Genomic DNA, 25,943 nt, shown 5'->3' with positions numbered 1-25,943 from the left:
GCTGCCCACGAAGAGAGGACACCCCGCGGCCCTCCCGCAGGGCCACCCGCCAGAACGCGAACAAGGCGGGAGCCATAACCGCAATAGACCTGGGCCGGGCCCGGCTGGGCCTGGCCACCGCCCTCCCGCGGGCAGCGCCCACCCCGCCACGGCCGGGGCGCATGCGCACGCTGCCTCCCGGCACCGCCCCCTGGAAACGCGCTCGTGGGCGCCGCGGGTGCCGCGCAGTGACGTCACGCGGTAATGGCGGCGGCCGCAGGCGCACGCGGCGGGCGGCGGCCTTAGCGGTGGCGGCTGTCGGGGCGGGCAGGGCCCCGCCGTCTATCTCTTTCTCTCTCTCCCGGGCTGCGGAGCGCGGTAAGCGCTGAGGGGGGCGGGGGGAGCCCCCCCTCGCCCCGGGGCTGCAGGCCGGTGGGAGCCCCTCGCCCCGGGGCTGCAGGCCGGTGGGAGCCCCTCGCCCCGGGGCTGCAGGCCGGTGGGGCCCGCGGGTCCTGGCAGGTGCCCGGAGCTCCCGTGTGCGGCGGGTCAGGCTGTGCGGGTCGTGCTGCGCCTTTGGCGGGGGGTACCCGGAGTAGGCAGGGGCGGGAGCTCTTCGCGGGCTGCGGGGATTTATTCCGGCGGTTTTAGTTTTATCCCCGAAGCAGTTCCAGGAGCGAGGCTGTAGGCCGGGCCTGCTGAAGTTATATTTTATAGAATCACAGAATGGTTTGGGTTGGAAGGGACCGTAAAGATCATCTAGTTCCAACCCCCCTGCCACGGGCAGGGACACCTTCCACTAGACCAGGTTGCCCAAAGCCCCATCCAACCTGGCCTTGAACACTGCCAGGGAGGGGGCAGCCACAACTTCTCTGGGCAACCTGTTCCACTGTCTCACGACCCTCATAGTAAAGAATTTCTTGCTAATACCTAATCTGTATCTATTCTCTTTCAGTTTAAAACTGTTACTCTCGTCCTATCACTATGTACCCTTGAAAAAAGTCCCTCTCCCGCTTTCCTGTAGGCCCCCTTCAGGTACTGGAAGGCTGCTCTAAGGTCTCCCCAGAGCCTTCTCTTCTCCAGGCTGAAGAACCCCAACTCTCTCAGCCTGTCTTCATAGGAGAGATGGTCCAGCCCTCTGATCATCTTCGGGGCCTTCCTCTGGACTTGCTGTAAGAGGTCCATGTCCTTCTTATGTTGGGGGCCCCAGAGCTGGATTTAAGGCTATTCATGTTATTTCCCCCAAAGGAAAAGAATCATGCCTGGCATTCTGGTGTGTTTGAATATCATCCATGTAATCCTCATTCTTTTGATCTGATGACTTGCTTTTTTGTCCCTCACTTTCTTTTCAGATGAAAATGAAGTCCAAAAAAGGAGGGAGATTTAAATCTTCCTTTAAATTGAAACAAAAAGGCATTGAAGTAGTAGGAAAATGGAAAACTGTAGAAATCGACCCCAATCTATTTGCTGATGAGGAGTTTAGAGATATAGTATGCTTGGAGGAACTTACAGAGTACAGACTAGTAAGTTCTTCCAAAGTGGGGAAAGTAAAAGAGAAGAGAAAGGCTGAGAGTGTTTCAGAAGAAGGCAATGAGGAGGAGGAAGAACCTGTCATCCCTCCCAAAAAGAAAAAGAAAAACAAAGATTTGAGAAGCAAAGCAGATAAAAGCAGTGATCCTAATGCAACAGAAATTGATTTGCCGTTTGATAAAGAGACAAAGCGTAACGAAATAATCGAAGCGGCAAATTGTGAGGACCATGGACATGTAGCTGAGAGCACTTCAAGCGCAAAAGATGCTTCAAAGAAAAAGAAAAAGAAGGTAGCTAAAAATAAGGTTTATCAAACTGAAGAAGCTCTTCCATCAGTAATGACTTCTAAAAGAGTTAAAAACTGGACAACGGAAGTTTTATCAGCCTCAACTGATCACAAAGCTGATGTGTCTGCATGGAAGGACCTGTTTGTACCTGAACCAGTGTTGCAGGCCTTGAGCTACCTGGGGTTTAGTGCTCCAACTCCTATTCAAGCCTTAGCCTTGCCTTCTGCCATCCGGGATAATATGGATGTTCTTGGTGCTGCAGAAACAGGTACAAATCTGTTAAACTGGTTGTATATGCTAGGAGCTTCCCATCTCTCCCCTTTAAATGCAGCTTATTGTTACAAGTTTTTATATGTAGCAGAAGAAGCATTTATGTGTAGGAGAAGAGCTTGTATGTTCTGCATATCCAATATATTAGTAATGATTCATTGTGAAGTGTTAAAACTTTGTAACTTACAGGGCATTCCGTCTTTACAAAGTACAGCGTGCAAAGCTTTGAAGTCTTGATGAGTTTTTATGCTTTGGACAGAAGTCTCTTATTCTGTTGTTTCTCAAATTGTTTCCTGTTTTGGGGACTGTGAGGCGATAGACTGCAAAGGGCAGAATTATTGAAACAGTGTCATGTTCCAACAGCCAGACTTCTGTGGATGTCCCCGTGCCAAGGCAAAGCAGAGAACTAGGTTCCTCTGAAGATGATTCAGTACTAGCTTGGAGTGGTAAATAAATACTAGGCACGGTGTTAGGCATTGTGAATATGGCCTAGGCCTTTATCGTAGCAAAACAGGCCCACCCTGTGCCCTCTCTCAGGGCTTGGCCTGTATGTTGTCACCAGCCCTTCTTACTGCTTGTGCTTGAAGTATTATGTTGATCCATTAACTGGAGAGGTACTGTCTCTTGTCCAGCTTGTGATCAGCTCATGCCTTTGTCTTTGAGCATTGCTAGCCTTTGTGAAATTTGTTATAGCTTCTTTTTTACTTAAACAATGCTGTGAAGTCTCAGCATTACTTTCCCTCTAACTTTTTTTACCGCTCATACCTTTGAAGTTTTGTCTTCTTTAGCAGCGCAACATTTTTTCCCCATACTAAACTAAAAATAGGAAGCACAACTGGAAGCTGCGTTGGTTTAAAGGCTGCTTTTGCATTCTTTTCATCTGTTCCAGTTGTCTTATCTCACTGCTCGTCTTGTAAAGTCATTTCCTGCTCTCAAGCATGAAGATATAGTAACTAATAAGATATGCAGTCATTTGCATTTTTATTTTAATTAGAAGCTAGGCTGGTGCTATTAGCTCTAATAAGATTAGAAAGCCCTGCAGGGAGTGTTTTTGAAAATGGAACTAAAAATTTAAATGGTGTTTTTATGCTGCAAAAAAGTGCCATTTTGGCAGTGCTGGAAAGCAAATCCGTCTCTAGATGCAGAATGGAAAGCACGGTTGGTGGCAGGTTGTGTTGTTGCTGTCTAATTTTGCATAACCCTGAGGTAGCAGGACTGTATTTTGCTCATTTATTTTCTTCTTTCATGCGAGAAAGCCAGTTTCTCTCCAGAGAGCCCAGTGGGTCATCAGTGTTCCTGTAGAAACTTGAGAGAAGGTGTGGACAATTGTCTGTTAGGGAGTGCTGCAGCTGGGAGAGGCTGAAACTCTCCAGGTTTTTTTTTTTTCCTACATCCTACAGCTTCCCTTAGCATTGGGCCTGAGGGAGGAAGGCAACAGGTGAAACAACTATTCATCTTCCCTTTTTCGTAGCAACATAGGGGAGAATGGCAAGATTTTGATACAGCAGTAGATCCCTGTGGAGATCAGATGCAGGGAATGTCAAGGCTTGTTGTTTTGGCAGTGGATTTAATCAGTTCTGTTCACTACCATGTAGAATTAGTGAAGTTTTTGGTTAAGGAACCAAATTTTATCTCTGTAAAATTTTACAATCTAAAACCTTTTAAAAGAGCATGAATGAGCTTGAGCTGTAGTATCTGGGAATACCAAGATATGTTTTTCTCCTGGTTTTGCAGGCCTGGCTATGGTATGTGGTCTATGTGTTGTGAAGATAATGAGCCCTGTGAGGTGATTATTTATTTAATTTGTGGGTGGATCTAGTGCCTGCAGAATAGTCCTGATTATCACAGTTGTAATCTAGCTGGGTGCAGTACTGACATTTGCAGCAGCCAAACTGCATTACATTTAATTCAAGAACAGCAATGTTCTTCACCTTAAAAACAGATGTGGTAATACAGAATCTTATTGTGTAAGTGGTCTGCAAATGCAGATTATAAACATTTTCTGTTTCAAGTTCGGAAATCATAAGAGACCTCCCAGATTCGCAGAAAGGTGGGGAAGTGGATATGAGGAGACTTTGCAACGGTATTGGTCAGGATAATGATACTGGGCTTAGCTGTTCATTAACGAATATTAAGGTTTCCCCTAAATAGGCAAGATTCTGTGTTGATGAATTTGGCAAACTGTTATGGCTTTGTGATATGGACAGACGGTGCTCAAGGAATTGAGATTTCCAGAGGACTGCTTCCCAGCAGTGGCCTGTTGCAGGAATGGTGTAATAGTGTCTTGTGCTCTGGATGCTGCTTTTGTGATCAGTGAACTGATATTTATGAGAACCTTAACTGGGGTGGATGTGCTACCAGGCTTCTCCTAACATCTTTGTTACTGACAGACAGTTCAGAAGGGAATATGTGGCAGGGATGTGACTTGCAGTTAGGTACAGTGAAATCCTGAAGTTAAAGTCAGGGGAGCATTTTTGTATCTGACAACCCCCTTCTCTCCAAAGTGGATTATCTGTTTTAAATCAAATTTATGTGTTTTGATTATAAAAATGTGAGCTGGTGATAGATCAGGGAATTAGACAGTGGAGTATTTCAAAATACAATTTCTTAAAAAGTTGTAAACACAGTACTGTAAACTGAAGATGGAAGAGAATCCTTCAAGTACATTCCAGTTTGTCCTTGACCTCATTTGCTATTCCTTTATTTGGAGAACATTGATCAGAACTGTCAATTAGGGCATGGTATTCTCCTTACGGGCATACAGTTCTTTAAAAATATCTTGGCTGCAACCACAGCTTTTAGAAACCACTTTCAGAACAAATGAATCTGCGTGACCTGCTAGAGATTGGAAAAATACCTGTTCCCCAGGAAATACGCTATTGGTGACCTCAAGGAGATGTATAAAGGGAACAAGAGAAAAGATGCTATTACTGCAAGTTTCTGGTCTTCTAAAGAGCAAGAGTTTGTGTCAGTTACGACTGTATGTTTTAAGAACAGTGTGTGATTGGCTGTTGCTTTTCTCATCTTCAAATAAATGACTTGTTGGTCTGTATTATTCTTCTTGTTTGTTTTTTTAGGAAGCGGCAAAACGCTTGCATTTGCAATTCCAATGATTCACTCTGTGCTGCAGTGGCAAAAATCAAATAGCTCAACAATCAGAAATGACAGTGTTTCTAAAGAGTGCCATCAGCATCATGATGAAACAAGATGGGAAAATGAGGATGAAGCAGAAAAACTAACCCAACAGCAGGTTGAAGATAGTGGAGATGAAGATGATGCATCTTTCACAACAGACTGTGTGAAGGTGCTGGAAAATGTTGAATTTGATTCCAGTGACAAGACACATACTGTTGGCTCCCATAAAAAGAGACCTCTTTTAGGACTGGTACTTACTCCCACAAGAGAATTAGCTGTACAAGTCAAACACCACATTGATGCAGTCGCAAAGTTTACAGGTACGTAGACCATGCCTGGGCCATATTCCATATTAGGCTAGGTTTGGATCTTGGCATTGGTGTTGAGCCAGAATGTGTGCCACAGTTTCTTCCACATCATAAAGTTGGGGTGGTTTTTGAAGGGTTAGGGTTCGTAGTGACTAATATTTGAGAAATGCATTAAGGTTTTTCAATGAGATGCACATGTAAGTGAACAGTTAATGTGGGATATTTTGCTTTAAAATGTTCATTCCTTCAAATAGCTTTTAACTCGTACTGTAGCAACACAGAATCAGTACTAGATACCTAGCCACAGCTAACTTTGTCCTGGTTTTGGATGATGTAGGTTATATCTAAAAAATAATTTCATTTTTTATATATATATATTTTTATATATATTTTTTGTTATTTCCTTTTCTGACAGATATATCTATATAGATAATAGATAGATATAGATATATCTAGATATATCATTTTGCTCTATCAAAAAAAGAAATTATGGCCATAAATTTTAAGGGTAGAAGGCATTGCTGGATTGTCTGACTTATTTCTTGCAGCCATCAGGCCACAGCATATTGATGGGTAACAAGCCCGATGAAAGCAATTCCATCCTGTTCCTTTCTGTTCTAAACCAAAGGTCAGCACATCTGTTAAGTGAATAAATGAGGATGTGAAACTGTTCAAGATGGGGAGAATTGGGAAACAACTCCCACCTTCTCCAATAGTAGTAACTATTTATTGAAGAGGATATGTAGTGCAGCGAACTGCTTTTAAGCACATCTTCCTTTGTTGTCTCTATGTCCTGCCATGCTCATCAGTTCACAGTTGATTACAAGGCTAATTTTAACTCCTAGCCTGAAATAATCAATTTATGTCAGTGCAGTTTTGATAGGAGCAGTGCTATTTGTGTGTAAAAAATCTGCTGCCCAAGTGATGTATAGTTGCTGCAGCAGGAGAGAAAATGTTTTGATGTGGGCTTTTTTTATTATAGCAAACTCACTTCAAAAAAAATCCCCACCTGGAAGCATGGGATTCCACAAGTAGTAGGGAAGAGAGATCTGTGGTAGCTTGGATATTGGAGGAATCTTGCACAGTAGCATTGAGTTTGTCATGGGCCAGTGTATTCTTTGAAGAAGCAGTAGAAGTAGAAATAAGCCGTGTGTGGAGTCTATGCTTCCAAAGCTCAACTCCTTTTAGTACCTGAGCAAATTACTTAAAGCAAACTTAGGGTCTGTGTGCTACGGTGCAGTCCAGAGAATCATTAATTGGGCAGGAGCATTTGTCTTGTGATTATTCCGTAGCAAATGAGCAGTTATTAGCAAGACAAGCATTTCTCAGTCTTGTTCTGGGAGGGGCCTGCTGGTTATTTGTAACAGCAACATGCTTGTTCATGCAGATATAGTTGACAAAACATGAGATTCTGAAGTACAGGTAAACAAAGCTAACAGCTATGGAGGACATACGTGATTCTTCCTGCTATTGGAAGACAGGTGCACTAAAAGAAAGACTACTTTATTTTTGGTGTCTAACTGTAACGAGGATTTTTCTGTAAAATTGAGGGCGTTGCTGTGTGTTCAGTGTTATATGAACCCCATGAAGTTTCCTGGGCAAAATGCTTGCTGAAAGTTGCAGTATAGACTTAATACTTATTTGAGTGGATGTATGTAAAGACATTCACTGATAAATTAGTTAGATAAAAACTATTATTTATATGTTCTAGGCATTAAGACTGCAATTCTAGTTGGAGGCATGGCTGCACAGAAGCAAGAACGTGTACTGAATCGAAAGCCAGAAATTGTGATTGCAACCCCAGGCCGTCTGTGGGAATTAGTTAAAGAGAGACACCCACATCTTTCAAATCTTCGGCAGCTCAGGTAAAGGGTGCCTTTTAGACTAACTGCTGGATACTGAACTGGGCATCACTGCATACTGATTATGTTTACTAACTGATTAAATAATTTAGACTACATAAGATCACGTATTTCTTTGCCAGAGTGTTTTATTGAAATGCACAGTGATTATATTGATGGAGGGAAATGTCATTTAAAAGCCAGTAGCAAAAACCTCATTTTTCCTTTAGAAAACCTGATTTTTCAAACAGAAATGTGTAAGGGCTACTGTAGCTACCCCGGCATACTTGGTGTTCCTTTGGGTTTTACATGCAGAACTTCTCTTATGTGTTTAGCAGGAAAAGTTCTTTTGAAGTATATCAGATTTGTATTCATCTGCATAAGTGTATTTTTACTGTGTGTCTTCTATTTGACAGGTGCCTTGTAATTGATGAAGCAGACCGAATGGTTGAGAAAGGTCACTTCTTAGAGCTGTCTCAGTTGCTGGAAATCTTAAATGATTCACAATATAACCCTCAACGACAGACTTTTGTTTTTTCTGCCACTTTGACTTTAGTCCATCAGACTCCCACAAGAGTTTTACAGAAAAAGAATGCTAAAAAGATGGACAAGAAGACCAAACTAGAATTGTTAATGGAAAAAGTAGGAATAAAGGGCAAACCCAAAGTGTTAGACTTAACAAGGAAAGAGGCTACTGTTGAGACTCTGACAGAAACCAGAATCCACTGTAATACAAATGAGAAGGACTATTATCTCTATTACTTTCTTCTCCAGTATCCAGGGAGAACCATGGTCTTTGCAAACAGCATAGATTGTGTAAAACGCCTCAGTTCTCTCCTCACAATCTTAAGTTGTGATCCTCTTCCTTTGCATGCCAACATGCACCAAAAGCAAAGGCTGAAAAACCTGGAAAGGTTTGCTGAGCGAGAGAGGTGAGTTGATTTTCTGCTGCCTAGTAGAGAAAGAAAGAAATAATGTAAAATGTAGTGGGGAGAGGAAACAGCTCTGTTGGAGTAAGAGCAGGCTGGGGGACTTCGCTGTGGCTGTGAGTCCCCCATTCGTGAGCCCAGGTTATTAGCGATTAAGGATGAGGTTTCACAGGATGGTTAAGGTGGTGAACTGGAGCGAGTTCAGTGGAAGGCCACCAAGATGGTCAAGAAGCACTGGCTCTGCAAGGAGAGAGGCTGAGGGCACTAGGTTTGTATCACCTGGGAAAAAGACTTTGTGGGGACCTAATGGTAGCCCTCTGATATCTTAAAAGAAGATTGTCAAGAAGATGGAGCCAGGCTCTTCACAGTTGTGTGTGGTGGGAGGATGAAGGATGACAGGTGCAAGTTGAAACGAGAGGTTCAGGCTGGATATAAGAGCGAGCTTTTTCTCTGTGAGGACAGTCAGGCATTGGAACAGGCTGCTCGTTCTTGGAGGTTTTTGAGGCTTGGTTGGATAAAGCCCTCAGCAATCTGGTCCAACCTTATAGCTCATTCTGCTTTGAGGAAGAGGCTGGACTAGCGCCCTCCTGAGGTCCCTTGGAGCCTGAATTATCCTGTGGTCTGGCAGCTCATTGTGCTGAAGGAGCTGTCACTTGCCCTGTTTTCAGCCCTATGCTTTTATAACGATCCTGCACACCTCTCTGCCCCTGTGCCCTGGCTCTGCAGCTCATTTGATCCTTCTGTATGTTGTTTAATCTCACTAAGCCACCAAAAGCTATCCACTTTGTGCTGGGTTAGGATTTTTTGCATTTAGTTACATGAATTTACTTCCTGAGGGTCAGGTATCCTAAAGCAATGCAAGAGAAGGGGCACAGCTGCCCCTTCAGCAGCAGTGGGCAGTCAGGTTTACCCAGGCAGGCTTGTCCTGCCATTTTAAGAATTATTGTTTCTTGCTGGCTTTGGGATGACCTTGGGGAGGAGATTGGTGTCTAAATACATCCATAATCCAGAAGCCTCACAGTTCAGTCCTGCTGGGAAGTGCTGTGTGCTGTCTGACTGCGTGGGAATTTGTACTTTGGTAATAGACTCAGCAGAGAGAACAGAGGTTGAATTGCTGTGATAGATCTGCAGTATCCCTTGGCAAAATGTAGTGTCGATAGCATTGGCCTAGGCAGACGGGGCATTTTCAGAGACTGAAGATTTTCAAGGCAAGAAGAAATCTATGAGACCATCTATCACAGCTTCCTGCAGATTGCAGGCCATAGAATTGGCTCTGTTTATTTCTGCTTTGAACCTTGTAGCAATAGAGTATGCAGTCAGATGCCATAAAATCTTAACAAATTCCTGTTACCTACAGTAACTCGTTTCAGTTGCTGGGAGATTTTTTTAAAACTAATTGTTCCATACCCTAGGGAGACTTTTGTCTCTGTAGTAGACTTTATATAAACAGAATGATTTTTTGAGGAGTTCTTAATTTCTAGGGTTAAGGAGAAATACTAATTGTCAGAACAGAATCCCCCCCCCCGCCCCTTATATTTCTAGCTTTTAATTTACTGAGAACTTACTTGGGTGCAACTTGGTAGAAGATATTTCAGCCCCGAAAAGCTCTTAATTAAATCTATAATGTTAATAATATGATTTTTCTCAGCTGGTGAGGCTTGTAATAACCTGTTTGTTCTGCCAAAAGATCAACTGTGTTATTAATGATAGGGTCATATCAAGCTAAAGATATTTTTAAACCCAGCCTGGGCAGAGTACTGAAAAATGTAATGAAGGGAGCATACCCCCCTTCCAAGTAGTTGGATTACGTCACTGAATAGCAATTTGCTGTGAATTGGGAGAAATAAAAGCATAGGAAAACAGGATCTAGAAAGGTACTGAATTTCTTTATTGGGAACAGAATAGACCTGCTGAAGGTAACATTTGCATTTTTTCTTTTACTTCAAGAACTACTGTTTCAAGACTGCCTCTGATGTAATACTGGGTATCGTTTTCTGTAAGGGCAAACAAATAGCATATTTCCAGCAGGTGATACAGTACAAATCTGTTCCTTAAATTGCTGTGGTAGAATTCTAGGTCGTTGATTTTATGTTCCTTGACAGATGGTTTACTCTTCAATTTTATGTTCATGAAATGTTATCACATTCTCAGCTGTGTCCTCCTGACAACAGATGTTGCAGCTCGTGGTCTTGATATTCCCAACGTGCAGCATGTCATCCACTACCAGGTTAAATATTTTTAATGTTTTTGCTTTTACTGTTTTGGTTTTGAAATAAGCTTTTGCTGATCCAAACACTGAACACTATAAAGCTGTGATTCTCGGGTCCTGTGTATAGTATAGCCCCAAGTACAGAGATTTAATCATTATTAATTTAACTGTCCTTAGTGCTTTGTACTTAAGGATCTCATTGCTGCAGTGACTGACTGTGGTAGGTAGCACTTCATGAATGTGTGATGATATATGAGAAATGACATAACAGATATGATTCTCCTTGCTTTTTGCTTAACTTTGATATCTGAAGGTGTCAAATGACTCAGCCCTATGACTTTTCTCTGAGGACACATACAATTTTTTCCTGCTTTGCAAATGAAATGACAGAGGGTCAGAAGTTAGGAGAGACTCACAAAAGATTATGCGAGGAAGAATACTGGCCCAGAGAACAAAAAGTGTCTCCAGACATCATCTTTTACTTTACCTTCAGCTGTGTTACATGCAATGTACCATGTGTATATAAAAAACAATATTCTCTGGCAGGCAGCCTCTTGGCCAAATCATGACAGGCTGCTGCTAGATTTCCATGGCCAGCTTCATGGTTTTTCTGAATATTTGTAGGTCCCTCGTACTTCTGAGTTGTACGTACACAGAAGCGGCAGAACGGCCCGAGCTGCCAATGAAGGCCTTAGCCTATTGCTGATTGGCCCTGATGACTTGATCAATTTCAGGAAAATTTATAAAACGTTGGAGAAGAGTGAAGAGCTGCCATTTTTCCCAGTTGAAACCAAGTGCATGACTTCTATCAAGGTAAAGAAACAACAATCTCTTTGCAGCCTCAGTAGATGAAAATGAACTTATTCACACTTTATCTTTTTTTAAGCAATATTTGTAATTTCTTCTCAATAACTGGCCCAAGAAAGGTATTCAAACATAAACATCACTTACGTTTTTCTTGCACATTGCTATGCAGAGCTTCTCCTGACTAGATTCCCAAAAACAGTACAGGGAAGTGAGTATCTTTTATGTCTGGGGAGCTCTGATGGCTCTGTTAAGTACGTTGTTTAAAGCCTCTTGTGTTGGCAGCAGACTAGAAAACAGTAGCAGGTCCAGGGATCTTCAGTGGTCTTTGTCTGCCTCAGCTGAAGTAGGGAGTTGTGTGTGTTTCTGAAAGTTCCTATGCTGTGAGGCCACAGCTGCCAATGAACCCTGTCAAACCAGGTATGTTTCCTTTTTCTAGGTTATCTCCCGTTTTAGGGGGAATTCAGTCATTCACTAACTCACAAGATAGACAATGGTTAAGATTCACAAAACAATATATTTTAGAAAGCATCTAGTCACCACAGATTTTCTGCTTCTCGAATAAGAGGCCATTTAATATCTCAGCATTCTCTTAACAGGTTGGGTGACATCAGCTGTATACAAATGGGACATAAATATTGCATTTGAAAGGAATCCAGCTGGGTTGGAGTGTCTGAATATTGCACAGTCCATTGAGAACAGAAGAAAAATGCAGGAAGCCAGATAATGCAACAGATACCCTCCTTATGGTATTCTGGTTCATGCTTATCCAGTTGGCTTGGACTGAGCCTACGGTCCACCCCAGAGCCAACAGCGGTATCATTACCTTGGGAATAATGTCAGCAAGTTTCAAAGCCCAGGCTTGCTGCAAGTGGGGTATTTAGCATGAATCTTTCAGGAGGTACAGCTTTCTGAAAGAGAAAGAAATCAAAGAAAACGCTTCCACGGACTCATTTTTTTCCTCTTGGTAGTAACAAAACAGTATTTGATCCGTGTCATCCCCCCGCCCCTCCTCCACCCACCAAATCTTTCTGGTTACTGAAAGAAATCTGTTGGTTTTGGAGTGTTTCTTCAGAGGTCCCTTCTGTGTTTCTTGATGAGTAGTTCTTGGCTCTTATGCTCTGTCAATTAATGGGCAAATAAATATTGTTTCCACACTTTAAATTTTCCTGGCACCATCTCACCATCTTCTCTTCTATCCATAATAGCACTCCTCTCCCCACAAAAAGATGTCTTCGTAATTGTAATTACAGGACTTCAGCCTCCTAAGCCCTTCACACAGTCATGTCTCATTTACACTTTGCCCTGGGCTTAATCATAAAGCCATTGTAGTTTGGACTACTAGTGCTGCTGTTTTTTTATGTCTGTCCCTTTGGCACACTCCTGTGGTTCTGCATGCCTTCATTCAAGTTCAGTAAAAGTCTGGAAGGTATTTTACACTGGAGAGGAATAGAATTGGTGACCAGGATAGAGGAGAGACCAAAAGAGGACTCAAGTTTACAAAGATGGAAGAACTATTTTAAATTTCTTGTAATGATCTAAGGAGAAGTGACTGACTTGTTTAAGTTAGACAACTAAAATTTAATTTCCTCTCTTTCTGCATTTTAATTATCCAGCAGTTCTGGCTGGTGCTATTACTGTGTAGCAACACACTATTCTGTTGGGGTTGTCAGGGTGTACTGCACAGAGTTTGTTTTGTGCAACCGCAGACACATTCCAAACAGCAGAACTTGCTGCTGGGTTGATTATTATTTGCTATCAGTACTGATTTTCTTTCCATAATGAATTAGTTATTTAAGACAGCTTGGCCCAGCTGGAAGGCTGCAGGTCAGGTTAGGTTTGCTGGACATCTTTGTTCCATCTGTGTGCAGCTGGGAAGGAGGACAGGACATTTTGTCCTGTGCCTAAACAAGATCAGGTGCATTTCTGAAAACATGAGTAACTCCTTCCACGTGGCCTGCAGGAGCTTACTTCTTCAGAGTGAGATGGAGCTAGCAGCTGCTGCTTATTGTTGAGACTAGTAAGTTTAAGATCCAGCTGTACTCTGCAAATATGTAACTTGAAAATGATTGCTATCTGAATCATGATTTGTCCTTGATGTCTCTGAAGTGTTTGTATGATTCGTTTGAAGAACGAGGAGTTAATGTTCAGGCATGTTTAGTAGTTGAGAATCTGAAGAAGGAGAACACTTTAGCAAATGATGACCTGTCTTTATTAGATGGGCATCTGCTGGGACAGCGGTATAGGAACAAAAGTGTCTCTGCAACCGTCAGTTGCATTGTAATGCATGCTCTCAAACACTGATTCTGCTGAAGTGCTTCACATTTAAACCTGATCATAATGTCTAAAATTTACTATTGTTGCAGGAGCGGATGAATTTGGCACGGCAGATTGAGAAAGCAGAATTTTTTAACAGTCGGGCAAAGCAGCACAACTCCTGGCTCCAGCAAGCTGCAGAGGCCCTTGAGATTGATCTTGATGATGACATGTTTATGGGCAAGTAGAAATGCTTGTTTATGGGTATGCTCGGTTGGTCCCATAGCACTGGTGTCCAGAAGAAGCCCCAGAGGAACTCTTGAAACCTGTAGAGCAGAAGGGAAAGGAAAGGAGTGTCATTATTTAGTACGTGGTGTTGCTGGTGTTTTCAGGATGATTGTGCAGTAGATAGCGCTGAAGCTGAGGGAATGAGGTGTGACAATTCTGGCAAGCCACAGACAAGTCCACATGTCATAGGACAAGAACTGTTTAGCTTCTGGCAAACATTTTAGGGCAGTCTAACAGCCAGTATGTCCTGATTGAGTCTTGTCCCCTCTGTCTCAAAGAAAAAGCTGTTTCTCCACTTCTGCTTATCCCTCCCACTTCCCTGTAGTCAGGCAGCAGGACAGGAGCCTGACAGCTCTGTGTGCAAACATCTAGGAAACACTAGCAAACACCAAAAATTATGTGACCCTTATGTAAGTTGAGTTGTGTGGGCTAAATGGCCAATACTTACATTCAAGTTGCTGAGGTTTTTGGTGCTGTGTTAGAAGTAAATAATTTCTTACATTTTTAAAATTAAATGTTCTGCATGCTGTGCCTGAGAGAATGTGTAGGGCTGTGCAACTACAGGTGCCAATTAGTTCAATGCCATGAAGCTTTGCACTCCTTAGATGCACTGTAAAATGCCACATTGTGTTCAGATTTTAGGTGCTGAAGGTATGATTTCCTATCAGTTCTTTGAAGGCATGCTGAGTAGGGGTGCTGCCTGGGTCACTTCAGCTTAAGATGTCTCTAACCTGTTAGCTGCAAAATATGCAGATGCTTGATATTGAAGCATGTTCAGATTCATTTTTTCCTTTCCTTATTCATGGCTGGACTAGCTTGTCCTCAACCACTACTTCACAAGCAAATACTATTCGATCTCTCTCAAACTGTTCAGGAGCGCTCTCATAATTAGCACTCTGCTGTTTTGTTTTGACATAATTTGAGTATGCTGTGCTTTGAAATGAGTTTCAAAACAACACATCCCATCCAAGTAAGTTGTGGCTCTCGAGTGAAGCACTTCGTAATTGCCACCCAGAATCTTGCCAGATTCATGCTTTAAAATGTATTCAGTCTCTGATTCTTCTGTAGCTTGTTGGAGATCAATTAAAATCTCAGTTATTCCTCCCATAAGCGAAATGCCTCTAACACTGTAATGGTCCTTTCAATTACATTACAGCAACCTTGATTTCATTTATTGTCTCCAGTTCAGGCCTCTGACTCTATTAACTATCTCCAATCTAGGCCCTTCTTTCTAGGCCCTTCTTTCTCCTATGTTATTAAATCTAAGCACCTCATTGTTTTTTGTGTATAAGGAGGAGAGGGCTTCCTGTTTTACAGGTGCTGAAATGAGGCATGCATAAAGTAATAAAATACACAGAAGAAGCTTCTGTTTGAGCTAGAAGCCCTAGGTTAATACCTTACCTTCTGGTCCTTCTTTCTTTTTGTTCCCGAGTCTGTTCTGGGTTGAGAGCCAACTCAATTTAGTAGAAAGATACCTGGACTATAATAACTCAGTGGTCAAGGTTCTTCTTGATCTTATTATTTTTTGGACAGCCTGGGTGATCTGAAAGTGTCACAGATGACTGGCATACTGTATGGGAGTTGAGTGACCTTGTTAGAAAGATGAGATTAGCATCTGCCCCTAGCACTACAAAAGCCTGATGAAAGAGGCCAATGCAAGTTCTTCTCTTGTTGTAACATTCTGTGTCTTTGATTTCTGCCCCAAGGAAGAAAACCTAGTGAGGCAAGAAGAAAGCCAGAAGCAAAAGATGCTGAAGGGGATGAAAAAACAACTAAACATATGTTGTCCCAGCCACTGTTTAAAGTCCTTATGAAACCAAGTACCCAACACAGTCCTGGAAAACTACTCCTGCCTCAGACATCAGCAGGCACTTCAGAATCTGCTCTGGGTACCGTGTCCAAACAACAAGCCAAGAAGAAGAAATCAATAAAATTAAATTAGATAACAGCAAGATCACTCAGTGTGACAGAAGCAAGGACAATCCTTATCAAGGCTGTCAGTGCTTATGGAGAAGCTCAGCTAGAAGACACGTAGTATCAGAGGATGTTGCCTGTGTCTTGGTTGTGCAGGAACAAAGCAAAATGTTGATTTAAAGAGCTCTTTTAACATGCGGTTAGTTACTGTTGAATCTTGTCTTGGATCTTGTTTTCTTACATTCTTACTTCTTTTTTCTTACTCTCTGTATTAATAGAAGTGAATTAGTTTTGAAATAGTTCTGTTTATTACTCCTTTTTGTGAGATGGGTAAAGTTACTGGGGAAAATTCAGTGGGCATAATCTAATGATAAAATTTGATTTGAATTTAATGCCCTTCAAGGACAGGGGAAGGTAGGCTGTATGCAGTGTGAGTACAATCTGAGCGGGTGGTAGTGGGAGGTTTGGCTTTTCCTGCAGCCAGTTCAGTGAGAAAGGCAGCAAATATAGGTAGTGTTACCAGCAAGTCTACAATTCTGGTTATGGAAATCTCTCCCAAGTTTCTTTCTCCTCTGATAATATTTCTCTGTTCTGTTCTCTGATGAGTCTAATTCACTTAGTCCTGTGTTAATATGTTTTAGAATGTGCAAAAAAAGTCAAGGTGGCAATGGGCCAGCACTGACCTTGGGAGATGTGTAGATTTTTGAGGAATAAGTGTTGCTCCTCAGTGTTTTGTTAATTAATATTTGAAGTTAAGTCTGTATTTGAAAACATGTTAAAGCCATGACCTTTGCTTTAATGGAAAAAGATGATGATGATGTCAAATGTCACTTTTGAAGAGTGCTTTCTGATAATTACGCTTTTAATCATTTAACCTGACCAGGCAAATAATTTTTAAAAACTATTTTTAAAAATATGTCAGAAAAATGTATTTTGAGTTTTTTATTAAATTATATCTGCTATAAAACCCAAAGACTGTGTCTCTGTCTGTTTTCAATTGTGAGATTTCTAAATTGTTCATAGCTGATGCCCTTTGCACTTAGCAGGCAAGGAGAGGGGGAAAAGCACCCAAAATTTAAGACATAGCAGTGGGATCTATATTGGTGGGAGCACAGGGAACCTTTACCTCTCAGCTCTGGACTGGGCTGAGTTTGTGTCTCATACAGTATAGAACCAGTGTCACAGCCGTGATAGGAGGCATTAATATACTCAGCTAGTCAAGAAGAAATTTGTCTATGGAGTTGAGTGCCCCCTCCAACCACTTGCCAGTTATGTGAGAAGAGCAAACTCTTTACTCTTTCATCTATGTAAATACTTGAAGACCCCCTCCCTACTCTCCCATCTCTGGAGGGCTTTTCTCTTGCTTCCTTGCATTACTGAAAGAGAGCTGTGACAATTTAATCATAGCATACAGAGCTTATCAATTATGGCTGAAGCTTTCCTTGCAATGCAGTATGTTTCATGCCCTTCAGAGTAGAGAGTGGAAGAGATGGTAAGGGTCTGTTTCCTCACCCATGTGAGAGAAGATGACACATCTTTGGAGTTAATGTGACATCTGAAAAATAACAAGAAGTTAAAGTTCCTTGTAAGGAAAACTGAAAAAAGGAAACTAAGCAAAGGTATTCTTTTCTGTGGAAAAAGAATATTACATTATGGAAAGGAAAATTTGCCATTGGTTTTGCATCCCTGAAGGGATTGAAAACCAGGTGACCTTTTCTGTGTCTTGTGATATATTTCTGCTTACAGTTCATTAGCAAAATCAAGGCTGGATCCTGAAACAAGAGCTCTGCATCTCCTTCCTTGTCTGAAAATCTGCATGAGGTAGGACAGTTTTGGCAATTTCTAACTCCATGTGATCATGAGAACTGAATTAGGGGACAGTGAGAGTATTGTTACTTCCTCTCCATCACTGCTGTCAAGTTTTTCAGTGCTTCTGTTTCCCTGTGTTTAACAACCAACTTCTCACACTCCCACCCCTCTGGCCATCAGCCCACTGTCTTGCTAAGTCTCCCCAAGATGGAGCACAACACTTCTGCCCTGCTCACCTTCTCAGTGCTTGCCTGTGGCATGTTCTGCTGATGGTTTTCTCCTGCAGCCTCTGATGTGCTCAGCATGAGCTCTCAATGCTTGATCTACTGATGCTGCACCCCCCCCAGGAAGCTCAAGCAGAGCTTGGACCCTAAAAATATCTCGGTGTCTTAAAAAGAATACTTGTCGAGTGCTCTGAAAGCTCTCTTGTGGCTGCCTGCTTTGCCTTGTCCTTATCTTACCAGGATAACCTGAGTCTTCTACCTAGAGGAAAAACTTTATAGTTCCTTTAGCTAATTTAAACAAAATATTAAACAATAACTGGAAAATATTACCATTTAGCTACCCTTCTCCAGTGTGAACTAGGTTACTGCAGGAAAAGAGGAAGGCAAAGGAGAATGTTTTCTCCAGCTCTCATCATTTGCATGTGTATTACTGGTGCAAATTAGACATGAAGAGTTTGACATCAAGTACATATGGGCAATTTAATTTTAGTATTTAATGAAATATGTAGTATCGAATGGTTTCTGTAATGCTCTACTGGTACAGCAGTTATGCTAAGGTCTCAAACAAGTAATCTTGTGTTTTGTGGCAGCTGATGTCTGCTAAAATACCCATTAATTAAAGGACTAATTAAGCCTATTTAAGCTGTCACAGCAGCTTCCAAGTAGATTAATAAAAGCGTGAATTCAGCAGAGTGTTGGTAGGGGCCAAGCTGATACAGAGCAACCAGTACTACATAACAGAAAACTGAAACCCTAATAGCTTCTGAGCCTGCATTTTTATTTTGTGAATATGTGGGGCCAGTTGACCTCATCCTTGCTGCGGAGTTCCTGGTCTGTCTATCAAGAGAAGGAAGTGTCCCTGTGGTTTAATACATCTGCTGAGGAGATAGTTTGAACAGGATCTCACATATTGGACAGCAAAGTTTCCTGACATTCCCCTAGCCTTTTCTTTCTCTCCTCTCCTGGACGTTAATAAAACAGCAAGTTAGCAAAGCAGAAGCTGGAGTGCTGCCTTGCCATATGCCAGCAGCCCAGGCACACGGCTGGCCATGTGGCACAGGGGAGGTAATTTGCACCTTGCTGAGAAAGGGCCGGGTACCACACGCTTACTGCAGTCAGTTTGAGTATCCAGGTCCCTAAGGGGGAAAGACGATAGGAAAAGGACACTTTCTGATGATCTCACCTCATACCACCTGACACCAGGAGGAAAATCAGGTAAGAAACACTGTGCTTTCTTGGGTGTTGAAATACCCACTGCTTTGTCCTGTGCTAGCAGGGTGCGTTTTGGGTGCCTGAGTGATTCCAGTTTGTTTGATAAATGGCTTGGTGAAGGAAGCAGCTCAGAAGACCATGAGTTGAGTAACCAGTAACTGACTGCTAATATAGCAAGCAACAATATGCAAGTAATATCCAATAGTCCTTGCAGAAAAGTAGGGTGTTGTCAGAGATCATAGGATTGGGGAGAAGAAGGGAGGCACCAGGCAGAAGGGCTCTCTTTTAGGAAATGGTCCTGATTCCGTAACCTCTATAGATCCTTTCCACCCCCCTTCTGATACTCAGACAGATGGTGTCTGATATTTTTCTGGCCCATGTGAAACTTCCTATTCCAGCTTCCTTTTGCAAAAGGTACTTAAGGGTTTCAGTGTTTTCTCAAGTCAATCAAAAGCTCCTCATGGGGTGGGCTTTACAGAGTGGATAAGAAAGAGGAAAATAATCTGACTCCTCAGGCAAGTTCATCGGCCTGAGGAAGCAAATGAACAGACATGCTATGCTTGTTTGTCTCGGAGTTCAGCAGCTCTTGCTGTGAAGCTGGAAGAAATTGTGGCCTGTTTCCAGAGCAACCAACTTTAGATGGTGCAAATTGCCAAGTTTCTGTAGGTAAGGGCTGCAGTTTCAGAACGCAGATCCAAATCCTGGGTTGGAAACAGAGAAAGTACACACAGGCTTTGGTACCACTGTACTAATTAGCGGTCTGATGTTCTTTTATTATTGATGTAATTATATCAGCCTAATCAGTAGTGTGGATGCTTTTATAGGAGTAGAGTTAATTTTCCTTTCCTCATGGGAATACCTGCACCAGTATAAGCAATTATAGTACTGACAGATGTTACAGATTTAGGCACGCTGGCCACCATAACAGGGTCTGACCCTAGGATCCTCTGATTAAGGTAAAGTCCAAGTGAAGGTTTCCAATTCCTCTCTTATTAGTTCTCACAGGAGGCATGTCAGCGTAATCAATTTACAGTCTTTGGAATGGGAAGTGTGCTCATGGTCGTCGTCCAACCTCCTGTTTTGGTTTTCCAACGGAAAACTTCCAACATGTGGGACAAGAACTCAAAACCCTTTTTACTGCCATGTGCATTCTGGGGGCTGCCCACATTTTTTCAATCGTCTGGTTAACAATTGCTGTCATCCCTCTCTGTGTTTTATCATGAAACCACTTAGCTAAAGACATTAAATATTTTTGTGGTAAAATGGGTTGTCCCCCAATAGTTCATATTCCAGTTTCATCTTTCACAGCCTCCCAACCTTCCTATCAAGCCCCTTCTTCCTGAGTAACTTCTGCATATATCTGGGCTGATCAATATATATTATTCTCTGGCCAGTCATCATCAGAGGGAGTTGTTGTGGCAATACACTTATGTATAGGTTGGTGGCCAGCAGCTTTAGCTGCCAATTCGTTATTTCTTTCAATTTTGCTGGGTCCTTTGGCATGAGTTGGACAGTGTACTACAGCAATTTCCCTTGGAAGATAATAGCTTCCAACAGCATTCAGATTTCAGTTCTGTTAGAAATATCCTTTCCCACCGAGGTAAGGAACCTTTGTTCTTTCCATAGCATACCCCTTGCGTGACACACTCCAAAAGCGTATTTAGAATCAGTATAAATAGTTACCCTCTGATTATGTCCCCACTGGGCTGCTCTTGCTAATGCAGTTAATTCAGCCCCTTGGGCACTCACTGAGGGTTGTAGAGGTTCTGCTTCAAGTACCTCTATGTTTCTCACCACTGCATAGCCTGTGTGTTGTTTTCCATTCACATAACAAAGATCCATTGGTAAAAAGGGTTAGATGCAAGTTCTCTAGAGCTTGATCCTGCAGATCTTCCTGTAGGCAGCTGAAGCGAAACACTGCCTTAGCACAATCATGATGCAGCTCACCATCGGAAGGAACAGCCAGTAAACTTGCTGGATTCAAAACATTACATCTTTTTAAAGTAATAGTATCTACATTTAAAATCATTATTTCATAGCGATTAGCCATTTGTAGGGACAATGCTTGTGTAGCATGTTGCTTAAGAATCAGTTCTGCTTCATGCGGGACATACACGATTGTCAGGTGACCCAGGACTAATGGTCTGCTTTTTTCTATGCTGGTCACTGTTGCTGCTATTGCTTTAACACAGGAGTTACTCCCTGCCACTACAGGATCCAGTTGAGTTGAGGAACAAGCCACGGGGCGGCGATGTGACCTAGCCTTTGAGTAAGGACTCCGCTGGCTACTCCTTTGTTATCATGCACAAATAGTTCAAAGGGTTTGGTGTAATCCGGCAATCCCAGTGCCAGAGCAGAAGGTAGAGCTCCTTTCATAGCTTGGAAAGCCTTCTGGACCCCAACATATAGGCTCCACTTCCTCTGCCTTGGTAACTTCTGTCAATGGCTTGCTTAACTCCCCTAGCCCTGATATCCAGGGTCTGCAATAGCCTGGGCCTGTTCTGGGTCTACTAGTCTTTGTCCTTGTTTTAACATAAAACCTAAATATTCCACTTCCTGCTGACACAGCTGAAGCTTAGAAAGAGATGCACGGTGACCTTTTTCTGCTAAAGCAGTACATAGACGAATAGTATCTTTCAAGCACTCTTCGTATGTCTTACTGGCAAGTAACAAATCATCTACATATTGTACAAGTATAGAACCTCCAGGTAATATAATATCTTTCAAGTCATCTTTAAGCAACCGGGAGAATATCGTAAGAGACTCAGTGAACCCTTGTGGCAAGTGGGTTCACGTTAGTTGTTGGCCTTGACACGTAAAAGCAAACAGATGCTGGCTGTCTTCTGCTAAAGGAATACTAAAAAATGCAGCTGTTAAATTGATAACAGTAAAGTATTTTGCCCAAGGTGATATTTGGAATAATACTGTTGATGTGTCCGAAACTACCGGATGAGGTACAATCACATGTTGATTTATTGCTCTGATATTCTGGATCTCCTTTTTTGTCTAATCTATTTCTGCTTACAGGTAAAATAGGAGTATTATACAGGGAACTGCATGATCATAAAACCCCTTTTTTCAGATATTGGTCGATTTGTTTCTGAATACTTCTTTCTGCTTCCCTGGGAATTTGATACTTCTTGATTGCTACGGGCTTTCCTCCTTTTCTTTTTATGGAGACCGGTCATGCTGATTTCGATAAACTCACATCCATTCCAGAGGAGCTCCACAATTTTGACAGTTCAGGTGGAATTTTAGGCGAGTTTTCAGCAGTGGGACAGACCACTGCTACTATAAGTTCTACCCCCTCTGGGGACAGACAGATCTGAGCATTTAGGGATTGTAATATGTCTCATCCCAACAAACACATGGGCGATTCTTCTGCAATCACAAATCTTCCCTGCACCCCCTGGCCACCTATGCCTAGCAACACTGGCTGGCTAAGTGATTGTTCCTTTTTTTTCCCATGACTCCTTGAACCAATACTCTACCGGTTGAGAGTTGCCCCTTAGGCTTCAAATTCAAAAGAGATATAGTGGCTCCTGTGTCCACTAGGAATGGTATTTCCTTGTCTTCTATTTTTCCCACAATTTGACCCTTATGATTCAGTTTAGTACTCCAAAACCCATATATATCCCAAGATTTCTCTGAATCCCTCTCTTCCCGTCATTGCTATTCAGCGATATTCATCTGATTTCTCCCAAATCCGGGTCCCTGGGGCCCTCTCGGCCTCATGGGACATTCCTGTTTCCAGTGCCCCCGTTCTCCACAATAACCACAACAGTCATTAGCTCCCAGATGGAAATCACGTTCACTTTGATTCCATCTACCTTCTCTGGCTCTTCCCCGGCCTCTCTCTCTGCTTTCTCAAAACCCTTCCCTCAGCACAGCCACAAACACACTTACTGCCTCTTTCCTCTGTCGTCTCTTTTCTTTAACCCTTTCCTCATCTCAACCATTGTATACAAACATAGCCAAACACACTACCTTGTCCATTGACTTCCCTGGCCAGTCGGGGACATGTTTAGAAAAATATTTTTTAATATCCAGAGCTGTTTGATCCACAAAAGTAGAGACCATTAGGGGTCTATTAGCTTCTGCTTCATGGTCTATTCCTCCTCCAAACATTCCGACTTGTTTAAATAATCTCGAGAGAAAAGCTGAGGGGTCTTCCTCAGGCTTCTGTTGACAATCCCTTATTTTAGACCAATTTGCAGTTTTTTGTCTTGCCAAACATATAGCTTCTTCAAAGCTTTGTCTGGCTAATTGTAGTTGTCTGTAGTCTGCATCTACATTATGATTCCACCCAGGATCCACAGTTGGCCAGGCTGTCCGGGCAGCTGCATCTCCCCCTTGTTCTGCCTAGCAATGGTTCACATCAAGAATTATGTGCTTTTTGTCTGGGGTGAATAGGAGCATCTGCACATCTCCCCAGGTAGGGTCGTATGCCCGTAGTGTTCCCTTCACGACTTGTAACGCTTTCTCTGGGTCCTCTCTAAGTTTGGGAGTCTGTTGACTCCAAGCAATCAAATCCTGGGGACACCAAGGTCAGTAGACCCTTGTGTTGGCTACCTGGGATGCCCCACCTGGACCAGCTCAGCTGTCCCCAGTACTGGCACCACCTATGAGGGGGTCTGGAAAATAAGAGTAGATGAGAGCAGTGGGGCTAGAGAAGCCAAAGTAGAGAGCGGAGCATAGGGTGGAGCAGATTCTACAAGCGTTTTAACAGATTATATACTCAAGGTATTTCTAAAGGAACTTTTTCCACTTTTTCTAGGCTTTTCTTTCCACCCAGGAAATGCCCAATTATCCCATGCATGCCAATAATCCATTTGTCCAGGGAATCCATCTTCCACATGTTGACACAGGGAGGTCAGTTCTTGTTGTCAAAGATCCCCTGCAGTGGCCACCTTTCTGCCGGATTGCCCTCTTGTGTAAGGAGTGGCCAGTCCTCTCGGCATGATGTTACTAATCTCTTTTTCCCTATTCCTTTGTACCATCGATTTTACCCCACTTTTCGAGTAGTTTGGCTAAGGGTGTCCCCTTTTCTATGCCAAAAGTATTTCCCATTGTAAAATTCTGTGTCTTATGCAGATCAGGCCGTGCAATTCTCCCGGTTTTGCATCTTATGCTGATCAGGCCACACAATTCTCCTTCAATGGACTATTTTACAAGAATTTAAAATTTTGAAGCGGGAATTTAAGACTCACCAGGTTTGGTGCCTCCTGCCACCAAAGATCCCAGGTGAACTCACCCACTGGTACCAATCAGACATTTGTCAACAAGACTAGGTGACGGTGGTCACCTAGTGTCACATCTAGGTCGCCAAACTGTTATGGATTTACACACGCCGACCACCATAACAGGGTCCGACCCTAGGATCCCACTGATCAATGTAAAGTCCAAGTGAAGCTTTCCAATTCCTCTTTTATTAGTTCTCAAGTTTCAGCTCGAGCTGGGTGCCTCCAGAGAGGGACCCCTACCCCAGATCACACTCTTCAATTGTACCCCTACCACCCATCACCTGATCCCTAAGCCCAATCACTTAATTCTGGTCAGTGGTCTCTTGATTTCTTACTGGTTTTCACTGTTGCTGGGCTGGCTGCCTTCTGAATTACCTCATTCTCTTGGCATTGTTTCCTTGGTCCTTATCTTCTTCATTCCGCTCGCATCCATTGGATTCAGCTAGTTCAGCATTAGTTTTATCAAAAAGTTTACTCTTGGTCAGCTTTTGCGGCCCAAGGCTTCAACTACTTTAGCTACTAGTGCTAAGCTACTAATGTTAAACAAGACTATTCAGAAGAATACAGTTAATCAAATTTCTTCTATAACACAGGAATATAACCCTATTAGATTTCTGTACCAGTATGGGTAATAACAGTGCTGTAAGGTACAAGGTATAAGGTGCAGTCATTTCAAACTATTTCTCGTAGTGTTACTTCTAGACTGGCTCAAGTGAGGTCATTTCCAACATCTCAGTTCTGAGATAACCTCACAGTGTGGTTTTCTTGGCAAGTTAAAAAATTTGTGAGAATTAAATTTGCTGAAATATTTCTCACTATTTTTCTACTTTGTTTTCCTGGGTTCTCAAAATCTCCTAAGTTCCAGCTGGGAAAAAAGTTTATTCTTGCACATATATACATGTTTAAACATGACTGGAAAGTTATGTCCTATTAATTAAAGAAATGAAGTATACATTTACTAAATGATAAATAAATGCAAGCTGGAAAAATGTTATCATCACGCATTTCGAAAGAAACAAGAAAATCTCAATGTTCAATCTCAGCTAAATCTCAGCCAAAAAAATGCACCTTCCTTTAAGCCTTCAAACAGGATCCCTGTTACTGGCTTATCTTTCTTCTTTCTATTTCCCACCAAGGACAACAAAAATGACATTGGTTCATTAGCAAAAAAAGGAAAAGAAGGGAATCAAGACCTGATATTTGGAGCATAAAAACCAGGACAGCTTTATCAAGTTGAAATTCCATGTTGTTTTCTCTTATTTAAGATATGATCAATCACAGTGCAAAAATAAACATTGAGTGACATTTATCGAGAACTATTTTATTAGAAAAGGTTACCATCATTTATCCCAGCACTTTTCTGTACACAAAAGTCTGGGTGTTACCAATAGCTAGGGGCAGCTTTCTGCTTGCAATGAAGAAAATGTTTGCATTTTCCATTATACTTCATTATACTGCAATGCCTTGTTATTTAAAAAAAAAACCAAACAAACCAAAAACCTTGACTGGGAAACTGCCTCTTGTAAGGCATCGGTCTGACTGAGAAAGGTTTGTCATCTAGTGTATGTCAATGGAAGCTGTCTTTGTTATTCCTGCATTTTAATTACACTGTTCCTCATATACAGAGGGTGAGGCCAGAATTCAGTTCACGATGAATTACAGCCTCCCAGAGCTGGGTTATGGTGCAAGAACAAACAACCGTGAGACA

General features: G+C 42.2%; 1 protein-coding gene across 1 annotated transcript; it reads left to right on the top strand.

Annotated features, from left to right (window-relative positions):
* The first annotated feature begins 247 nt into the window (after positions 1 to 247).
* On the top strand, positions 248 to 16,711 carry DDX24 (DEAD-box helicase 24). The gene is made up of 9 exons (XM_068398469.1): positions 248 to 357; positions 1,329 to 2,061; positions 5,141 to 5,518; positions 7,218 to 7,371; positions 7,764 to 8,279; positions 10,428 to 10,503; positions 11,110 to 11,298; positions 13,656 to 13,785; positions 15,540 to 16,711. Exons 2-9 carry the CDS (start codon positions 1,329 to 1,331, stop codon positions 15,773 to 15,775), a joined length of 2,412 nt encoding a protein of 803 aa, XP_068254570.1. The 5' UTR covers positions 248 to 357; the 3' UTR covers positions 15,776 to 16,711.
* Positions 16,712 to 25,943: the final 9,232 nt, after the last annotated feature.

Source organism: Nyctibius grandis, chromosome 4 (assembly GCF_013368605.1).
Source record: "Nyctibius grandis isolate bNycGra1 chromosome 4, bNycGra1.pri, whole genome shotgun sequence".
Classification (NCBI taxonomy): Eukaryota; Metazoa; Chordata; class Aves; order Nyctibiiformes; family Nyctibiidae; genus Nyctibius; species Nyctibius grandis.
Note: the sequence above shows the minus strand (reverse complement) of the source record. Positions and strands in the feature narration are given on the sequence as shown.

What these genes read in the sequence shown, in the direction of transcription:
- DDX24 (XM_068398469.1), top strand. Translation starts at nt 1,329, where the DNA reads ATGAAAATGAAGTCCAAAAAAGGAGGGAGATTTAAATCTTCCTTTAAA. An exon ending in AGCATGTCATCCACTACCAG is followed by an intron (nt 10,504 to 11,109) that starts GTTAAATATTTT and finishes GAATATTTGTAG; the next exon opens with GTCCCTCGTACTTCTGAGTT. An exon ending in TGATGATGACATGTTTATGG is followed by an intron (nt 13,786 to 15,539) that starts GCAAGTAGAAAT and finishes TTCTGCCCCAAG; the next exon opens with GAAGAAAACCTAGTGAGGCA.